The sequence below is a fragment of the Gadus morhua genome, chromosome 5, assembly GCF_902167405.1.
Source record: "Gadus morhua chromosome 5, gadMor3.0, whole genome shotgun sequence".
NCBI lineage: Eukaryota > Metazoa > Chordata > Actinopteri > Gadiformes > Gadidae > Gadus > Gadus morhua.
In genome coordinates, this window is record NC_044052.1 from 11,712,895 (window position 1) to 11,733,008 (window position 20,114).

General features: G+C 45.4%; 1 protein-coding gene and 1 long non-coding RNA gene across 2 annotated transcripts in view; one reads left to right on the forward strand and one right to left on the reverse strand.

Moving 5' to 3' along the window:
* LOC115544207 (uncharacterized) overlaps positions 1-2,043 on the reverse strand; it is a 3,259-nt gene extending 1,216 nt beyond the window's left edge. The window contains exon 1 of the long non-coding RNA XR_003976821.1: positions 1,920-2,043. This is a non-coding gene — a long non-coding RNA (uncharacterized LOC115544207). The remainder of the gene's footprint in view (positions 1-1,919) is intronic.
* A 1,846-nt stretch (positions 2,044-3,889) lies between these two features.
* Positions 3,890-10,159, forward strand: otx2b (orthodenticle homeobox 2b). Its single transcript, XM_030357393.1, has 4 exons — positions 3,890-4,212; positions 6,271-6,477; positions 6,717-6,868; positions 7,061-10,159. Exons 2-4 carry the CDS (start codon positions 6,381-6,383, stop codon positions 7,682-7,684), a joined length of 873 nt encoding a protein of 290 aa, XP_030213253.1. The 5' UTR covers positions 3,890-4,212; positions 6,271-6,380; the 3' UTR covers positions 7,685-10,159.
* Positions 10,160-20,114: the final 9,955 nt, after the last annotated feature.

Sequence of the window (20,114 nt, forward strand, 5' to 3'; positions counted from 1 at the left end):
AGGGAAGACTTTGAATGTGTTTTGATGACCTCTGGGGTCAGTTACATGTTACATTACACAAAGGTTTGAGCTCCAGTGTGGCTCGAGCAGCACGGCGAGCGGGGAAGCAAAACCATCCATTACGGTATTTTATCAAATGTGTGCTGCAGCCTTTTTCTTCCCCCCCCCACACACAAACACACACACACATGATAACACACGTACGCACACACACACACACACACACACACACACACACACACACACACACACACACACACACACACACACACACACACACACACACACACACACACACACACACACACACACGAGCTGGTAACAAAATCTCCACCAACCTGCTACGGGCTAATTAAAATACAGCTTGTGATTATCTTTTTTTTTTCACTTGCTCTCTCTTCCTCTCTTTTTATCACACATGCGCTGTACACACACTTGTGCGCACAAACACACAAACGCACGGCATCTATAATTGCTGTTTGCCTAGATGTTAAATTAGGGATCGCCTCCCCCAACGTCGTTCTACCAACATCAATTGCAAATGTCATTTTGACACTAAATAAAAAAAAATCAAAGTCTTTAATAGACTTGTTTGTGTTCTTGTGGTATATTTTCTTTTTAAATATGCATATTTACAATTGTATGTCATCTTGTGTTTGGACAAATGTAAGGAAAAAATATCAATAATTAGTTTGGTTGCGTTTAAATATGGAATGTGTTTGTTTTTATTTCAAGTGGAGAGTAAAACAAGTCTAAACGTTATAATTACGCATAAATCAGCCATTACGGTGGGATGTACAGCAATGTATCTCTTTTGCTGCCATTTAATTGATGTTTGAAAGATAAGAGGGGCTATAATTGTTTTGTTTGTTTAGATGATTTCATTGGAGAGGATTCATGCTTAGAATACAATCCATGAGCCAAGCGCATATCCAACCAAAAAATAAACCTGCTCCTGGAATAATAATAATCATGAGAGTGAGTTAATTATTTTTTATTAAAATGCTGTTTAAGTGGGATTTAAAATAAATTATTATAAATACAAGCCAATGTATAATATAGTATAGACCAAATAAATACCTGAATATAATTGATGTGACCATTCATTTCCTTACTTTATATTTTTGTTTATTCATGCACACCAAAAAAAGCAGGGAAATGGCAGCAAACAGAGAGGAGTAAAGCAATTCTCCATCCTTATAATAACAGAAATGACCTATAATAGACTACTTCACTTTGTATAAATTGGCTGAGGTCGAAAAACTTGGCCTTTTGCGTGTTTTATAAAGAAATCGCGTTAAAGAATATCACAGGTTAGGCCCAGAAAAAAGCTTTTCCCTCGGGATGATTCCGGGGAGCGGGGATGGAAGATGTCGTGGTCGTCAATTAGCGGAGAGTCAGGAACTGATTGCCGGAGGCGTTACTCGTTTTCCCGGTAAACGTTCTTTAAAGATAGAATCCCCGCGGAGGTCCTTCCTCCAGAATTTAATAAATTATTTAGCAATTTCAACGGCGAAGAGCAAATAGAGATGAACAGATAGGAATATCAGACGATTTTCACCACGGCTATTCGTTAGTTTAAGATACATTACCATACAGCTGCCCAAATTAATAATTAGGCTACTAAAACTACATTACGCCGTACAGTAGTAGGCTACTGTATTGTAGGCTACTATATTTATAATAACAGACTGATATTAAATAATGTAGCAACAATTGTAGGGCCAAAAAGCATCAGGTTAATTGTAATGGTGGGCTGTTAAAGCTAATTCATACAATATCAAAATGGCATGCACATTTTTTATTATACATTATGCTTTGCAAAATGTTCGCCTTAATATTAGTCTATAGGACCGTTTAAAAGCAGAAATGTATCGACGTGTAGGCTACAAGGAACAAGTAGGCTAGATGTTTAATACCTGAAGGTACACCTGTGATGCTCCACCTCGGCTCCTCCACCTCAGCTCCTCCACCTCAGCTCCTCCACCTCGACTCCTCCAACTCAGCTCCTCCAACTCGACTCCTCCACCTCAGCTCCTCCACCTCAGCTCCTCCAACTCAGCTCCTCCAACTCAGCTCCTCCACCTCGGCTCCTCCACCTCAGCTCCTCCACCTCGACTCCTCCACCTCAGCTCCTCCAACTCGGCTCCTCCACCTCGGCTCCTCCACCTCGGGTCCTCGACCTAGACTACTCAACCTCGACTCCTCCACCTCGGCTCCATTCCATCAAACCGTCGCTGCGAGCACGACCATCACACACACACAAACACACACACGCACACGAACACAAACACACACACACGAATACACATATAACTTGACATCTGACGAGATGCGGAGGGGTCTTTTGTCTCGTGCCTATTAATCCATCGGTCATAATCCACAGATTCTTCTTGGGATCAGAATCTGTCCAGAGATACACGACGCTGCATTGTTACTGTTGGAGCCAAAAGCGTTGCCTTCCCATATCAACTCATTCCTCACTGCAGCAAGACGTGTGATGCTACTTCATAAAGCAGCTACGACCAGCCTCCACCTTTGACACCGGCCTTCCACCGGGACAGAGAGAGGCAAATGACGACTCATAGAACCCAGGGTGTGTGCCTGTGTTTATAAATCTAAATCAATATTCAAATCTAGTGAGCGGGTGTGTCCGTGCCAGCGGTTTGTGTGTGTGTGTGTGTGTGTGTGTGTGTGTGTGTGTGTGTGTGTGTGTGTGTGTGTGTGTGTGTGTGTGTGTGTGTGTGTGTGTGTGTGTGTGTGTGTGTGTGTGTGTGTGTGTATGCGTAGGTGTCCCACAAAGCCTCTTAAGATGATACATTTACCAAGCCTTGACAAAACCCTCGGATATTATTTTGGGACGGGCACGCCAGATCCATATTTAAGTGACGTAAAGCAGAATGTGTTTTATTTTACCCAGCAGGTTAACATCAATGAAGAATTAATGAATTTAACAGACAAATACTGTACATTTGCATAATTATAAAACAGAGAGAGAATTAGCAATGTATTGTTGTGGTAAATATTATTGTTGTTTTTAAAGCACTTATTATGGGCCTGGTTAAAGTAGCAAGCTAAAGGATACAGTTGGAAGTATAAGAGCAGTATTTCATCTTGTATTCATTGCTATTGATATAAACAGGTATAATAAATACATATTCATCCGTAAATAAATACAAACTAATGAAACAGGCCTACCTTCTGAAGCGTTATGTACTTTGATGATCTTGTGATCCTTGAGATCCTGCTCAGAACAGAACAGGTCCAGATTATCAGTATATGAAGAAATGAGATGAGGATTCGTTAAATGAGTTCAGCTCAGCAGCACATCGACCAGAGGCTCCAAACTTGGTCAACTTAATCTGGGCGAATAATGGTCTTGAATTTCCCCAACTTGTGATACTGATTCTGCAGCGGGGTCTTCACGGACCTCATCGGAGCCCAGTGGCCAGCTCACTGGATGTGAGGAGAGTTTTAATAATAATAAAACTCCTTAAATCCCCTGTTGCGACGCATGCGGATCTAGGAGGTCTGGAATGGGAAGAACGTTTTATTAGCTAAATTATTATCAAAACGACTCGATTTATTTTACACGTAGAGTAGAAATGCGCTGTTTTAAAGCGTTTACTTTCCATATGTGCCATTGCGCATTGCACATCTGCCAAATACCCATTAATAGTTTAAAATATGAGGATTTAGGCTGCACAATTTTTGCTTTTTAATAATTGTTAAACAAACACAACAAAAAAACGGGTGAAAGGCAAAACTTTCATTGACTAAATGTAAATTGTTCAGTTGCGTTTGATATCGTCCGCTCCTCTGTGAGGGGACGTGTCAGCCCCGTTCTTAACTGCTATTGGCTGAGGAGTTTGCGTCTAGCGGGCGACATTTGTTCCTCAGCAAATCTCTCTTGCAGCTCGAGTGAGAGAGAGCCGCTCTGTCCTCCTCCCAACCTCAGCTCAGTCCTCCGGCTCCCATTGGCCAGCAGTTTGTACAAATCCAACTCAGGCAGCTCGACTCTCCAGACTAACCCATCTGAACCGGCCGCCCTGCTTTTTACAAACATTGGTGCCACTGCTGAGAATCTTTATTCGCTCATTTTCGTTATCAGTTTGAAGAGGTTTTTTCCTGCACCAGGACGCAAATCTACATGAATTACTTCCCCGGAGGAAAATAGACAGACGAACGAATTTTCGGGCATTCACCAACACAGTAAGTTGTTTTGTTATCATTAATATTTGTATTATTATTATTTATTGTATTATAATTAGGCATATTAATAGGCTATGTGGCTGTTATCATCTATTATTATTATATTGTTGATACAACTCTAGAAATTATAAATAATGATTATTATATTATTTTTATTATAATTAGTATTCCCATTGATTTTTTTAGAGGGGCACCGTTTAAAATAGCCATTCATTTATCCTCATCATAAACACCAAATACATGTGTCCTATCAACACTTCGATGTTTTTACCGATTTATTAATCTTGCAATAACTCCTAGACGTTTCATGTACTGCGTCTCTCTAACGGATCAGTGGGGATAGGTTGGTAGCCATACTTCTGCGTGAGTCGTTCGGGCCTGCAGGCTGCTACATGCGTCTGGAAGTACTTCCCAAACTATTCATTTCTGTTCGATTATGTTCCTCGTCCTACATTCCGTTGAAGGTCTTCGTGGGGCAGGTCTGGTGGTAACAGATGGGGACAGTGGAGGAGGTGGGTGCTCTCTCCACGCACCTCCCTGCTCTCCTGCACTCAAATGGGCTTTTAGCGGACTTGGTATTCCACGCTAAACATCTCCAAACGGCCGGGCCTTTTCCCACCTGTGCGGGGAACAGTTCTGCTTTACAACCTCGGATGTTCAAAACCAGACCGCAGACACAGAGACAATAAGTAGGCCTATAATAATATTTGACGGCTTTAGAATTATCTGAATTATCTGCTCTATAATTAGGGGCAATACTCAGGCGGAAGAAATAAACGAAAACTATGGACCTAGGCCTACATTTTCCTAAATCAGTGCAATTTGGGAAGGTCGAACCGTTAACAAATCAACTGATAATAACCGGGAGGTCTAGATATAGCCTAACTCATTTGTCAGCTATAACGAATATGGTTTGAGATCACATTTCAGTCTTTTCTTATCCTATTTTTTAGGGAAAATGTGGTTTTAGGCGCCTGGCAACATGCGCGCAATGTTCACTAAATGTCGATTTGGAGCCAGCAGCAATTAGGGCGCGCGTGCCACTCAGATTAACTCGTTAATTCACTAACATTTATAATCATTAATTATTGGACAAGGCCATTATTGTTAGGGCGTTCAACTGTTGAGGGTCTGCTTTAAGTGGGACAGATTGCGTCGAGGGGGGAAAACCGTTGGCTTTCTCAACAACAACATTGTTACTGGTTGATTAAATGTCCAACTGCAGAAAAACATTGGATCGTAATATTATTCAATTTTAAAAGGAGGTAGTAACAAGAAAATTCAATCACTGTGTGCTATGGTTATTGGAGTTTGAAACCTATCCTCTTCCGTTTTAAACATTAACTTATATTTAATGACCCCTTAGTTACTTTCGTTAAATAATATAATTCACAATAACAAAATAAAAAAATTGAAAATTAAAAAGGTAAATATAAGTTATACAATTATAATAAAACAACATTTGTTACTAAGTAAGTAAATGCGAGCATGGGGGGGATGAACACATTGATCTATGTGACTTGTCTGTATTAGGCTGAACTGGCCTTGTTTCAAAAATTAAATCGATCCTCTATTATCAGTCATTTTTGAACGTCTCTTATCCATTGTTTTGGCTTTTTCCACACATCATCCAACGTGGCGTGTACGTCTGTTTGACATGTCACATGACTTGTTGCAATAATTTGTTGCTACTTGCCCAAGGGTTTGTGAGAGAGAGAGAGAGAGAGAGAGAGAGAGAGAGAGAGAGAGAGAGAGAGAGAGAGAGAGAGAGAGAGAGAGAGAGAGAGAGAGAGAGAGAGAGAGAGAGAGAGAGAGAGAGAGGGGGGGAGGGAGAGAGGGGGGAGGGAGAGAGGGGGGGGGGGGGGAGAGAGGGGGGGAGGGAGGGAGGGAGAGAGCGACAGAGAGAGGGAGGGATAGAAAATGGTCGAGCGTGTTTTTATAAGCAGCACTCCGAGGAGGACAGCTGTGTGGCGCTCTGCAACCAAATCGGTTTCTTTCTTTGCAAAACCAAAAAAGGAGTCGAGTAGGAACTAATTGTTTTGTCTTTTTTGGGGACAGGTCGGCCTATCCGCGGACCATACGATATACCGAGAAACACCGGGCACATAGCTGGTGCTTCATCCACTTTCAAGATTTTCTCCAACTTCAACCCCCAGACGAACATTAGCATGATGTCGTATCTGAAGCAACCCCCTTACACAGTCAACGGACTGAGCCTCACCACTTCGGGGATGGACCTCCTGCACCCATCGGTAGGATATCCAGGTACGTTCACACTTCCCTGAGGAAAAAGACACTGTCCAGCACTAAGCCTGGTGCGTATTAATAAAACAGTAGTAAAACAATTAAATGTTTAGGTTGTTAATAGGATTGCATATTATAGGCCGGTTCCCATGGTGGTCATTTGTCCCTATATTGTAAATAGGTACAACCGATTTCGATTATTTTGATGTTTAATAAACCAAAATAATATTCATTTCGTGTTTTTTATTTTTTACTTTTAGCGACGCCACGTAAGCAAAGGCGGGAACGAACGACGTTCACGCGCGCCCAGCTGGACGTCCTGGAGGCGCTGTTCGCCAAGACGCGCTATCCCGACATCTTCATGCGCGAGGAGGTGGCGCTGAAGATCAACTTACCCGAGTCCCGAGTACAGGTGAGCAGAAAGAGGACAGAGAACCACATAACCCTCACAGAGCCCACTGGTTGAGCAGGCCGCTTGTTAACGTTATTTTTGTAAATAAGGATTTCTAATTTATAAAATAAAATAAAATCCATAACCTAATTTTGGCAAAAAATATATCACCCCCGTAAACATTACAAGGTCGATAATATGTGTTGCTTCTAGGTGTGGTTCAAGAACCGACGGGCCAAGTGCCGCCAGCAGCAGCAGCAGCAGCAGAACGGGGGCCAGAACAAGGTGCGGCCGGCCAAGAAGAAGAGTTCCCCCACCCGGGAAGTCAGCTCGGAGAGCGGGGCCAGTGGACAGTTCACCCCGCCGACCAGTACCACCACCGTCCCCGCTGTCCCGACCAGCACCGCGCCGGTGTCCATCTGGAGCCCCGCGTCCATCTCCCCGCTGTCCGACCCTCTCTCTACCTCATCTTCGTGCATGCAACGATCTTACCCGATGACCTACACTCAAGCCTCGGGCTACAGCCAGGGCTACGCTGGGTCAACCTCTTACTTTGGCGGCATGGACTGCGGCTCGTACCTGACTCCGATGCACCACCAGCTGCCTGGCCCGGGCTCGACCCTCAGTCCCATGGGCACTAACGCGGTCACCAGCCATTTGAACCAGTCCCAGGCGCCCCTCTCCACCCAGGGATACGGGGCGTCGGGGCTGGGCTTCAACTCCACCACGGACTGCCTGGATTATAAGGACCAAGCGGCCTCGTGGAAGCTGAATTTCAACGCCGATTGCTTGGATTATAAAGATCAAACTTCCTCTTGGAAATTCCAAGTGCTGTGAAAAGAACATTCTCGTGTCAAGTGCAGAATCGACCCCTCAAGCGAAGCGCCGCCATCCCTCATAAACCCGAATAGACTGGTCCATTTGTGCCGTGGGGCGGCGGGACTCGAAGACCTCCAGATTGCGGCCTGATGTTCGTCCTCAGGAGGAAGTTTAATTTATTTTAGCCCGACAAAGACGTGTTCTTTGTTTCTGAACCCCACTGAGGGCCACACGAAAACCTGCGGGCCAACCTGGGGGCCAACTCAGAGCGGACTCTTAGAAACGCTTTCCAGCCACGAAACAAATGTTTGATTGCGAAACCAAACTGCCAGACACGACGACTTGTTGACTTTGGGATGGACAGGCTTCTTTCCAACGAGTTGAACCGCTTTGCCGTGTAATGGCAGAGGCGCGGTCACGAGGACGGTGTGGGAGGACTGCGCGTCCACGAGGCGACACGGATGCACTACTTTATTTAAGAAAAAAGTGTTTATAAGGAATCAATATGTAGTTTCTAAGAGACAATCAGTGTGCGTCTTATATAAATGGTACATATGTGTTTTTTATCTGTGCTAGCCTTCGAAACTGTGATCTGTTGTATTGTATGCAAATTGTGAGCCCCGCGCATAAGATTCTGCTGTGATTTTAATAGATTTCTATACCTTTGTTTTGCTAATGGTTAAATTATTGGTAGTGCATACAGAGGTGAGATTTCCGGAGCACAAGCCAGTAAAACCAGGGCCAGCCATACTGGGAAAAAGTTCTTAAGGAGAAATCTACACTTGCGCAAGAATCCCCCACTCCCGGTGTCCACACACACGATGGATATGGACCCCCGCTGGTTTCACAGACACTGTGGCCCCCGCCGTCCAAAAGACATGAATAAAGGTCCTGAGAACCGACCCCGCTCATTCATGAAGGAACTCGATCGTGTGTGTGCGTGTGTGTGAAAGAGAATCACGCGCCTTTAGGCGTCGGTTGGATGTTCGCTTTTCTGTTGGAAAAGTGAAGTGAAGACGGAGGAATCGAAGTTTTCATTTATATTTATTAAGGTTTATAAAATCTAACCTATAAGGTATTATTATGCCCAACATAGCCCATAGGCCCTGCCTTTTCACTAGTTTAGCATTTTGGACCAAAGCAGTAAGAAATCCTTAAACCCCAAGAAAAAAAAACATGAAATAACGGGTCCTAAATTTAACCGGTTTGTGTCGGCTTTTGGTAGGCTATAGGCCTACGAAAGGTTTGAGGAGAATTTCGAGACCATCCTCTGCCATGACCTTCCCTTGTTTAGGCATTTAAATTAAACAACTGGGGATGCATTTATGTATAGGCCTATTTACTTTTCATATTAAACGTAAAATCATCGAAAGACTTTCAGGGTCAGCTGTACAATAAGATGCCCAATAATCGAAAATATTGAATTGTATAGGCCTAATATTAAAAAAAAAATCCATATGATATAATGTCAAAACTGAGGTAATCCGAGCCTAAAATATATGATAATCCCGATATTTCACCGGCGGGTTTGGTTCGGGCCCCTCTCCTCCCAGGCCAGCTAAACCCCATGCTGCTGTTTAGAACCCAGAAAATACCACTTTGAACCCAAATTATTCAAATTCAACACAACATCACAAATATACGCCTATGAAAGTTTCGCAAGAACTTTGAAACTGTTAAACATCCGTCTGAAACGGGCATTGGCCCTCAGGAGCCGTGGCCCCCAAAAACTCCTCCAACTGTTGAAGTGCGTTATTGTCTCGCCGAGGAGTCAGGCAGCCAATCGGCTCTTTAATGACGCGTCGTGGCTCTGCGCTGGGCTAATTGTTAGAAGTCGAACATTCAATTAGGATCCTTGACATTGCCAATAATCTCTCTTTCATTGAAGTCCTCAGTGAAGGAGCACACTAATTAAAAGCGTTGCTTGAAATAATCGAAGCGTTACAGAGGAAAGCGACTTTGATTGCAGTCTCAGCTCGGCCTGAAAGAGGGGTGCTGGCGCCCCTTTACCCTTTAAATGATTTGAAATAGTATATTTGAAGAATTTAAAATGGTCAGAATCAATAACATGTAACGCATGAAACAGGCTGCATTCTGGATGCCTTTTGTAGTGGTTTAAATTAGCAACATACACTGTAGTGTATAAATAAGGCTATTATTGGGATAACATTTGTAATATTTTCTTCAAGAAAATTCTGTTTATTTATCTAACAATTTAGCCCTCTTTTAAATCGGTTCCCTGGGATGTCATCACGGGGACCTGCATTCTTATAATAAGCCATAAATTACCTGATTCGGAAACGATCTTTAAAGAAACAAAACCTATGGGGCTTAAGTTTCCCATATCCTGTCAAAATCCTTTTTTTTTTTTAATCCTTTTTTGTCCAGTAGCCCTGGGTCTAGATGCCAACACAGTATCAAAAACAAATCAGTAATCACTAATATAGTCACAAACAACAGTAATAAGTGTCATAATAAAACATAAGAATACTATTTTCTCTTATTTGACCTGGATTAAGCCATCGGCAGTGTTAGGCTTTATTAAATTATTCATTTTAGAACTTTGGTCAATTAATTTACAGAAATGGGATTATTAGCAATTGTAACATTCTAGATAATGTCTTTTCTAACTTAGTAGTCATGGATATCATTTAAATTATATTAAATTTAAACCATATCATGCATCATTTTAACTATAGGCCTATATATTTTTGATAATAATAAAATGAGCCTTCTGGTTGGTGGCACAGAACGTGCCATCCACGGCCCCGTAACGCACGGACGGCTGGAGAGCTTACGCACCCACCAACCACAGCGGCACGTTACAGTAGTATCGTGCTGTAGCCTACTATTACAACAGCACATGTTTCCTGCTGTAGTCTCCATTCACGAAGGTCGACATAAAATTACACTATACAGAAAACGTGATTCTTAATCAATACTTACTAAATATTACATGGAGCAGATCTAGGGCCAAGCAACATTCGGTCAGTTGTCATTTTAATTTAGGCCTGCTTGTTTGTTAGCCTGGCGGTAGCCCGGAGGGCGGGGCCTGGCGGGCCCCGGAGGAGCGGGGCCTGAGAGCGGATAGTGGCCCCAATACGCGCGGGGACTTTAATTGAGCAGGTCTTTTCTTTCTGATTCAAGGGCGTTCCGTTAAAAAAGAAACACAACGACTCCTTTGGCTTTAACTCGACCCCAAGCTCCCGAGTCTAACCCGGCGGGGGTAAGGATGGGAAGGAAATAATCGAATGGGTCTACGAGTGACCCACATCTTGGGAAAGAGAGACTAGATTAATATAGAGACCATGGGTCCAGAATATTGGCTACAGGTTTGAATCCGGACCAAGCGGTGCTGAAGAGCATATGGGGCCGCCAGACGCCTCGTTCCTGTCTCTCCGATGTGGTCCAACAATGGTCTTTAAACTCCCTTGTCTCGGTGTAACAACATCATGCAGGAGTCCACGCAGAGTTCGGCACGGAGAACTTTACGCACGGAGAACTGTCCAAAGATCCGACAGCTGTTCCGAGAGAGAACATTTAGACCTAAAGTGACAATTATTTCACAATTTGTCTTAACGGTTTAACTACCAAAAAAACAACAACTATATAAATAAAATAAAAGATCTTATAACAAAGTGTTAAAGGTAAACTGGTTTGAAGTGGATTATCTACGTGCATCGATTTTTTTATGAGACAACCAGACGAGGACCGTCCGGAAGATAAAACGTTTATAGACCCATTTTCTGATTTATTTTTAGAGTAAATATAGAATCTAGAGGGAAACATGTGACAGAAATAACAACGAAGATACATGTCAGGACTACCTCACAAGCGACTCGCATACAGTATATTTTAGTTAATAAAAAACAACAATAAAAATAACACAGGGCAAAAAGGGCCTTAAATTCATTTTTTCCTAAAATTGAAAATGCTTGAAATTATCACAGACGTCATGATTAAACGTAATATCTATAGTTTACGTATAACAGTTTAACAAAAAAAAATGCTATAGAAAACACCTGGGTTTGAAAATGTACCACAACTGGTAACGACCCCAACACTAACAGATGGGTGCGTAAAGACGGGCCCCCAATTTCGTCCACAGTAGCTCGTCGCTTATTGCTCCAATAACCCAATGGCTCTTTAAGTACCTTATCGGTACCATCTACCTGTTTTCATTATGATTTATCCACACACGGACAAACTGTCGTACGTCCAAGGGCAGTATGGTTATTTTTTTAAAGCAACAGTGTCTAAAGCTTTAAAATCCTTTAACTAAATATGCCTAAACGAAAGCCCAGTAATGTGCGTAAGCCTGCGTATGGCAGAGGGCTTATCAGTTCATTAGCCACTTGATGGCCTATTTTAAGTTTCCGTACGTGGATGTAAATGTGACCATCCATTAGCGGGTCATATTCTGTTAAGCTATCCAAAAGGGTTGAAAGACTGAACTGAAACATAAGAAGATTATCAAATCTCAGCATATGTGGGGAAAAAACACACAAAAAAAACATATTAGGCCTAAAGCTTCGGGGTCAAGTTGATTCAGAGTTGGTTACAGGCCATGTAGCTAGGACTGTATTCTAAATCTATATTCTAAAGTAGAACATTGATCACGGGAACAATGTAAACAGTGTTTCCGTGTGATCAAAATCATTATTGATAATATTATGCTGATAAGCTCCGCATGCAAAGGACCAGAGATATGATTTAGGTCCTAACCAATTCTAATATCTGGAATATTATTGAGCAAAATGGTTTAACTATCAAATGTTATAATTAAAGAGTAAGAAGTAAAGACATTTATATCGTAACTTTCACATTGCAGATAAAAATGACTAAGAAATATAAATAGTTAATATACAATATTTGCTTTAGGGTTTGGAAAATAATAATAATAATATATTGAATGAAACGTATTCCAGAGTATGCTGTCAGATCAGTGATTTGGCTTTGAATAAGGTTTGTGTGCCATACATCCCATAATATTAAACCTTTAATGAAAATCTCCCTGGGAGACAAATGGAAACACTTTGATGGTGGATTATGCAAAGGCCCTAACGTCCTGCACACAAGCCACGGTGGTTCAGAATACCAGAGTCTTAGTGTGTGATCCACGCATGTTCTCAGTGCTGACCACTAATAGTCCCCAACACAGCCACAGGATTCCCTCAGATCAAACCCACAACAGATATGAACCCTGACCTGTGGCCTCTCGTGCGCTGCGATGGTTTTAAAGAGAGGATCTCCCTCTGCTCTGGTTTTCTTTTGCACTGCATATGCATGCAGACCTGCGTATAAGAGAACTATCCAACACAGCCAGAGTTTGGAAAGGTACTCTATATCACACGCTCAAGTCAGAGTTTGTAAAACGTACGTGTTTCAAAATGGGACCTCATATTTTCCATAGAATCCTCCAATCCTCCTTACTCAACTAAAGTAGCTAAATGTTGTACTCCAAGTGCTGCGCTCCACCGCGCAGAACGCAGAACACTCTGCTCCTTAATCACTGGCCTGAGCTGAACCCTGGCCTTCCAACAGAGGATACTTCAAGGGACTACAGCCGGATCTTGTCTGCTTGTAAACCGCATGCACTTATATTGTCAATTAGGACGTGACACGATTCCGTCATTCATCATTCTAAAATATAGATTGTGTTTTTATCGATCTGATTGTTTCGGCAAAAGGCCTCCCAACCGATGTAGTAGGACTAAGTATGGTTTGGGCTGAAGCTCAAAAAAGGACTTCACGGTCAAGAAAAGGAATCATGTAAATCAGCTCCTATTAGAGGCTTGAAAGGAAGGATAGGCTAGTTACTGAAAATATAATTAAACCTAAAAGTATTTGTTTTGGTTGTTAATAAGTAGTATAATGCTGACGACAATTATGAGCTGCAATTTAGCAGTGGCCCAAAAGCATTGAATATTAAAGAGAAACCTTATGAATGACCTTATTTGAATATAAGGTCATTCAACTCAGATATATATGTTGAATGACCAACATATATATCTGACATGTTTACATCCCCCTCAGGCCTCTCAGGCCACAGAAAAGCCAGGTATTATGCATACCATATACTCGCACCAAACAGGGTGAAGCTGCTTTCAGCTACCATGCAGTCCAGATTTGGAACAAATTCCCTGATCCCGTTAAGAATGCTCCAACCATTGCCAATTTTAAAACCCAATTGAAGACCACCCTCTTCTCCAAGGCATTTTCCTGTTTTTAATTTATTTGATTCATTATTTTTAACCCCCTTTTTATCTTGTTATTACTACTATTGCGATATGCTTTCAACTTGTACTATTACTGTGATGTTTTATACGTGTGATATGTTTCTTACTTGTGTACTTCTATTTGAGGTAATGCCTTAGCTGGGTAAAGCACATTGTGTCTACCTGGAGTATGAAATGCGCTATATAAACAAATTGCCTTGCCTAGCCTTATAAAAAAATTGCAATAGTCCGACATCCTTATTTTAAGTAGACAAGTGGTGCATTGAACCTTTTTCCCCGCTTTAACTACATACAATATAGGACCATTTCACAATTTGCCTGTTATTGTGAGTATAACAGACCCCTACCCGAGGCCCTTTGGGGCTTCGGGTAGGGGTCTTATCTACCTGTGAAGACTCTTTCTCTCCTCCTGAGTCCACTGAGCCACAGGAGACGGCTCATTATGACAATTAAGTAGGTGCACCTAATTAAGCAGGTGCACCTAACGAGGCCACTCTGGTAATTGACACCTTTCTAACGAGCGCTCTCATCTCTTAATCTCCTGCAACACACCGCTCTCTGGTGAGACGCAGAGAGAACTCGACAAATTAATTAGCTGCAACCCAAAAAAGATTATCACTAGGAGAAATCCTCCCTCCTCCCCCTATAGAGGGACAGCAGAGAGTTGGAGAGCTGTGGCCGCATCTCGGAGATGGGGAAGAGAATATATGCGCAAATTACCTCCCACCAGAATCTCTCCCAACTTTTTCCAGTCGTCCTATTTCAATATTTCATTGAGCGTTATACATCAATGAACTGTTTCGGATCGTCATGGAGCGGAAACTAAGCCCTTTGGAGTGCATGGTTCACAAACGAAAAAATGTATGTTCCCGCCAACGTGCCGTGAATGTCTGAGCGCCGGCGTATATATCAAGCATTACTTTGAAAAAAAAGTGGGCTGCTCAATATTCAACCACAGCTATTCTCTCGACAGCCGCTGTTCACGCACCTACAGAAAAGTGCAGCTCGTAAGTTCAAACACGCTGAACATCCCAGGCACTGAAAGTTAACGCCCAGCCAAGAAGACAGCATTTTGTCTTCATTTGTCTAGACGTTGATAGAAAACATCAAGGCAAATTGGTAAATAAGGCCAAATTAGTTTATTTCCTAAACCAAAACTGAATTAAATAACATCTTTAATCATACCAACTGTCTTCACCTTTGAACTCTGTTTGTTAAATTGAGACTCATTTTAAAAGGACTTGTTATAATGTGGGGGCCAGCCATCAGGGCTGTACCCAGCCATCAGTGGTGTACCCAGCCATCAGTGGTGTACCCAGCCATCAGTGGTGTACCCAGCCATCAGTGGTGTACCCAGCCATCAGTGGTGTACCAAACCATCAGTGGTTTACCCAGCCATCAGTGGTGTACCCAGCCATCAGTGGTGTACCCAGCCATCAGGGGTGTATCCAGCCATCAGTGGTGTACCCAGCCATCATGGTGTACCCAGCCATCAGGGGTGTACCCAGCCATCAGTGGTGTACCCAGCCATCAGTGGTGTACCCAGCCATCAGGGGTGTACCCAGCCATCAGGGGTGTACCCAGCCATAAGGGGTGTACCCAGCCATCAGTGCTGTACCCAGCCATCAGTGCTGTACCCAGCCTCCCTGTGCCGCCCCCAGTAGGAAGGACTGGATTAGAGAGGCTGAGCAGAGCCCAACAACCTATCTCCGTGCTCCACGGCCTGCCTGCTCCTCCTGATACACGGCCCACCCCCTGAGAGGAGGCAGAGCCCAGCCGGTGAACCGGACCGAGGGTTCAGAACTTCACCTGAACGAGCTAAATTCATAATAATGAAAAAGTGACTATAGTGATATGAATAGTTTTGTTTCTGTTGCCTGACATCACGTTGCCTGACATGACCCATGTTCACTATGTCCTAGGTTGATTCAGAATCTTTACATGCGCACTTCATCCAGCGCAGCAGACAGCAGGGATGAGGATTTAGCATCGTGCCAGCTTCTATAAAATGAATTCTGTAGAGCTGTGGCATAATTTTTAAGAGAAGACATGCTTTCTTTTTTAGCATCGGACCTGAAGTCAAAGAGATGGGCTTCACAAGGCACAGCTTAAGCGTTCTGTAGCAGCCTTGCAGACTGATCCCACCCCTCTACACACTCTGTCTCTCTGTCTGCGAGTCTGTCTGTTGTCTGTTGAAGAGGCCATGCTCCTTAACTCCCCCGCCCCCGAGACAAACCTTTACCAGGACTGTCAAAACCCGCTATATACGGCCCACTTGTACAAATCCGCCTGACTTTCTGTTTTTACCAACGGAAGATCTTTACTTCAAACCCCTCCACAGCATCCCCCCGTACCAGTCTCCCTCTCCTCTACCCAGAGCATCCCCCCGTCCCGGCTACCCCCCCCCCCCCCTCCCCCCCCTCAACCTGTTAGTCTGGGTCTGCATGCCGGCCTCCACCCGTCTCCCCTGGGAGCAGATGGAGCGGTGGCTGGTGCTGGGAGTCGTTGGGTGGAGTGGGGACAGATGCCGCCACCATCTCTCCCCCCCCCCCCCCCCCCCCCCCCATCCGCCCTCATCTCCTGTGCACCTGTTTGGGTCACGGGGCGGTGGGTTGGTGGGTGCCACGCCACCACCCTGCACCACCCCGTCCCACCACCCGAAACAAAGGGGGTCTTTAGCAGGGGGGCAGCTGCCTGCCCGATACGGGTGAGAAGGGGGGCGGGGGGCTTGGGTGGGGGGGACACACACGTCCACACAATGCCACGGGGCGGGCGGGCCTGCCGCCGCGGGACCCGCATCGCGCGTGTGTGTGTGTGTGTGTGGCTCAGAGGCGTCCCGGGGGTATATCTGCTGGGGTTGATGGTGTGTCGCCGTCGCCCATGTGGTGGTGACGCGACACGGCAGACAGGAAGTGAAACGGGGACAGGGACACACACTGTCTTGTGTGTGTGTGAATGTGTTCGTGTGTGTGTGTTTGTGCATGCAGGGTGAGCTTGTAGACCATTGTCTTTATTCTAATTAAAGTGAGTTCCAGTATGTTATGATCGGGCTGCTAACTAATGACGGGTCACGCTTGTGCTGCCATTGGTATTCATAATGGAAGTATGTGAGGAGAAATGTCTCCCAGCCGTAAGCTCCTGTTGGTGAAGTGTAACGCAATACAAATCAAAAACATGCATTCAAATGCTTTTCCTTGACGAGCAAGGGCAATTCGATGCCTTCACCAGCACTGCTTTAATATCATATTTAAATGAGTATCCTTGTCTTGGATCACGACTCGTCCTTCTGTCCCTCTAGAAACTGTCTTTGTTCGTCAGCGATCGACCGATGGAATCAGCATGTGGATTTTCTTCCTGCTTGACGAGTGTCGACGCATCAAGCAGGGGAATACCCGCGAGACGTGGGAGCAGGGTAGGGACCGGGAGAGGGGGGGGGGGGGGGTTCGAGGCCGCTGGGTGATTTATTAACTCCAGTGATCAGCACATCACAGCGGGCGGGATATTGACGTCGGGGGCGCCGGTGTCCAAAGGTCACCGAGGTCGGGTCAAGTCGAGCCGGTGGGGGGGGGGGCTCCAGGGGCCCGCCGGGGGCCATGTGTACAGCGGGTCACCAGGGAATATCAGAGGGTAACAACGACCTCCGGGACACACGACCGCTGGGAGGCGGCCACGAACCGTTCAGCGGGGACAGGATGCTGTTGGGTGGGCGAATCCACTGTCTAAGCGTTTAGGGTTTAGTAGTTTAATAAAAACCCTCACCGGTTCATGAAAGGGGCTTTATAACGGTACAACAGGAATATCGACGTATCACTACAAGTAGTACAGCTCATTTGTCCTTTAGCAGCCCGTAGACGGAGAGAGAAACCGAACGGATTCGGTGACATTAACTTGACTTAATGTTTCTGCCGCCTGGACTCTGACAGCAAGGGGGCGGAGATGTTATTGTTTCTATGACGACTCGTAGCAGGCTGTCGCGCTCCCCGGAAGGCCACGCGTTGTTACACACGGCTTCCTGTGGTCCTGACCTAAACCCCACCCCCCCCATGCCCCGACACACCACACACACACCAATCCCCCGACACACACGCACACACACCAATCCCACCCCCCCCGGCCAACCATACACACACCCACCCACACCAATCCCCCCCCCCCACCAAATACAAACACACCCACCAATCTTCCCCCCCACCACACACACACTCCAATCCCCCTCTCCCGTTTGGCCTACTTTCATAAAGACAAGCAGCAGTGTTTGTTTGGTTTTGCATTTGTATGAAAATGTAACAAACAAATGTCCTCTTAAAGGGGGTCTGAGGGGGCGGTGTGCGTGCGTGTGCACGCATATCGGGGTGTAATTATAAAAAAATACTTCTAGACTGATTAATGACCAAAAATATGATAACTGCAAAACAAAGAGTTTGAGTGATTAAAGCTTGAGTGACAGCGGCACCCCCCCCGAACCTGTTTAGACCCTGACGTCATTACAGAGAACATCTAGCGCAGCGTCAAAGAAAATAAGATACATTTAAAAACCAACTCTTTGGCTGTGGGGTAACAGTTACAAGTTGCATAAGATATAACACTTTACCGTATGTACCGCTATTACTTTGAAAAACACATCAGCCTACCAGCAGTAGTGGTAGTAGTAGTAGTGACCTTCTGGACACAGGGAACAGAACGGCAGAGCAGAGGGACAGCAGGTCCTCAAACTGAATCAGCCCCCCCCCCCCCCCCCTCCCAGACAGTAAGGATGCTACAGTTTGCTAATGAGTGCGTAGCTCTTTAAGAGTCCTTAATTAGTGGCACACTGACACACCACAGAGAGGGGGGGTGGGGGGTTGTGTGTGTGTGTGTGTGTGTGTGAGGAGGGGTAAGGGGGGTAGGGGGTTGTGGTTGAATGGAGTGTGCGGAGTGTGTGTGATGTTTTTTACGTGTATGTGCTTCTACTACTGGCTGTCTTTTCTGGTTTATTTTCTATTTAAGTTTCTGCGTTCGTCCGGCCGGAGCAAACCCGTTCAGTATTCCCAGCGCTGCCTTGTCGCTCCTCTTCATCCAACAACAGAAACGATCAGACAACATGGAGGATGATGTCCTCCTGCAGGAGGGGACAGCAGGTCAGGGCAGGGCAATAGACTGGAGAGATGTGCGATGGAAGAGCTTTAAATGGGTGTCAAACAAGACAGGACACCATGTTTGATTTGTATTATCTTCCAGAGTCCCTTGGGGGCGGGGGGGATGCTTGTTGCAGGGGCCGCTCCCCAGAGCCGTGTGTGTGTGTGTGTGTGTGTGTGTGTGTGTGTGTGTGACAAAGCAGGGGATCACCGGTGACCAGCGGGTCAGGGTCCACATTCCTCCAGCATGTATACTTCATTTGCTGAACGTGCGTCCAAACCCGCCATCGCTCACGCACGCACGCACATGCCCGCCCCCCCCCCAGACGGCAGGTGTTAACGAGATGGGCACACTCCGAGCACACTACCGATGACCGTCGGCCTTTGTGTTTGTGGATGTGTACGAGGTGGGGGAGGGGGGGTCAGGCCGGGCGTGGTGGTCTTATATAGCGAGGAGGGTCCCAGATGGGTTAATGGGGACTTTAGCGGCAGGATTAAAACGGCACAGTGGTGCTTCCAGATTAAGTCATGATTACCCCCCCCCAAACGAACACCGCCTACAGTCTCCGACCCCCCGCTCCACCCTCCAGCTTCTTCACCACTTCACTAATTATAAAGCAACGTCCAGGGAGGCCAGGAGCCCAGTCCTGGAGCAAGAGACCTGCTGGACACACGACACCGATCAGAAGGGTTCTCTCACTCACACGCACGCACACACACACAAGCTTCAGGCTAGCGGATTAATTTGTTTGTCGAATGTGTGTCTTACACCACCCAACCCCACCTCCTCCAGCGGACCTCCAACCGATCACCCCACCCCACCCTCCCAGGGGCTGGCCGGCTCACAGCCCAAGCGCCACCCCACCACCACCACCACCACCACCACCACCGCCAGGAGAGTGAAACATCATGGGAGGGGGGACAGCTCCACTAATTAAAACTCCCCAGGTCCATCTCCCAGGGGAGGCCTCCATCTCACTCTTCATCTCACTCCTCATCTAGCAAGAGGAGAGATGGGGAGCAAACAAACATGCAAACCAACAATCAACAACAACACTGAGACAAAGGGCCCTGAAGGCCCGAAAAACCAAACAT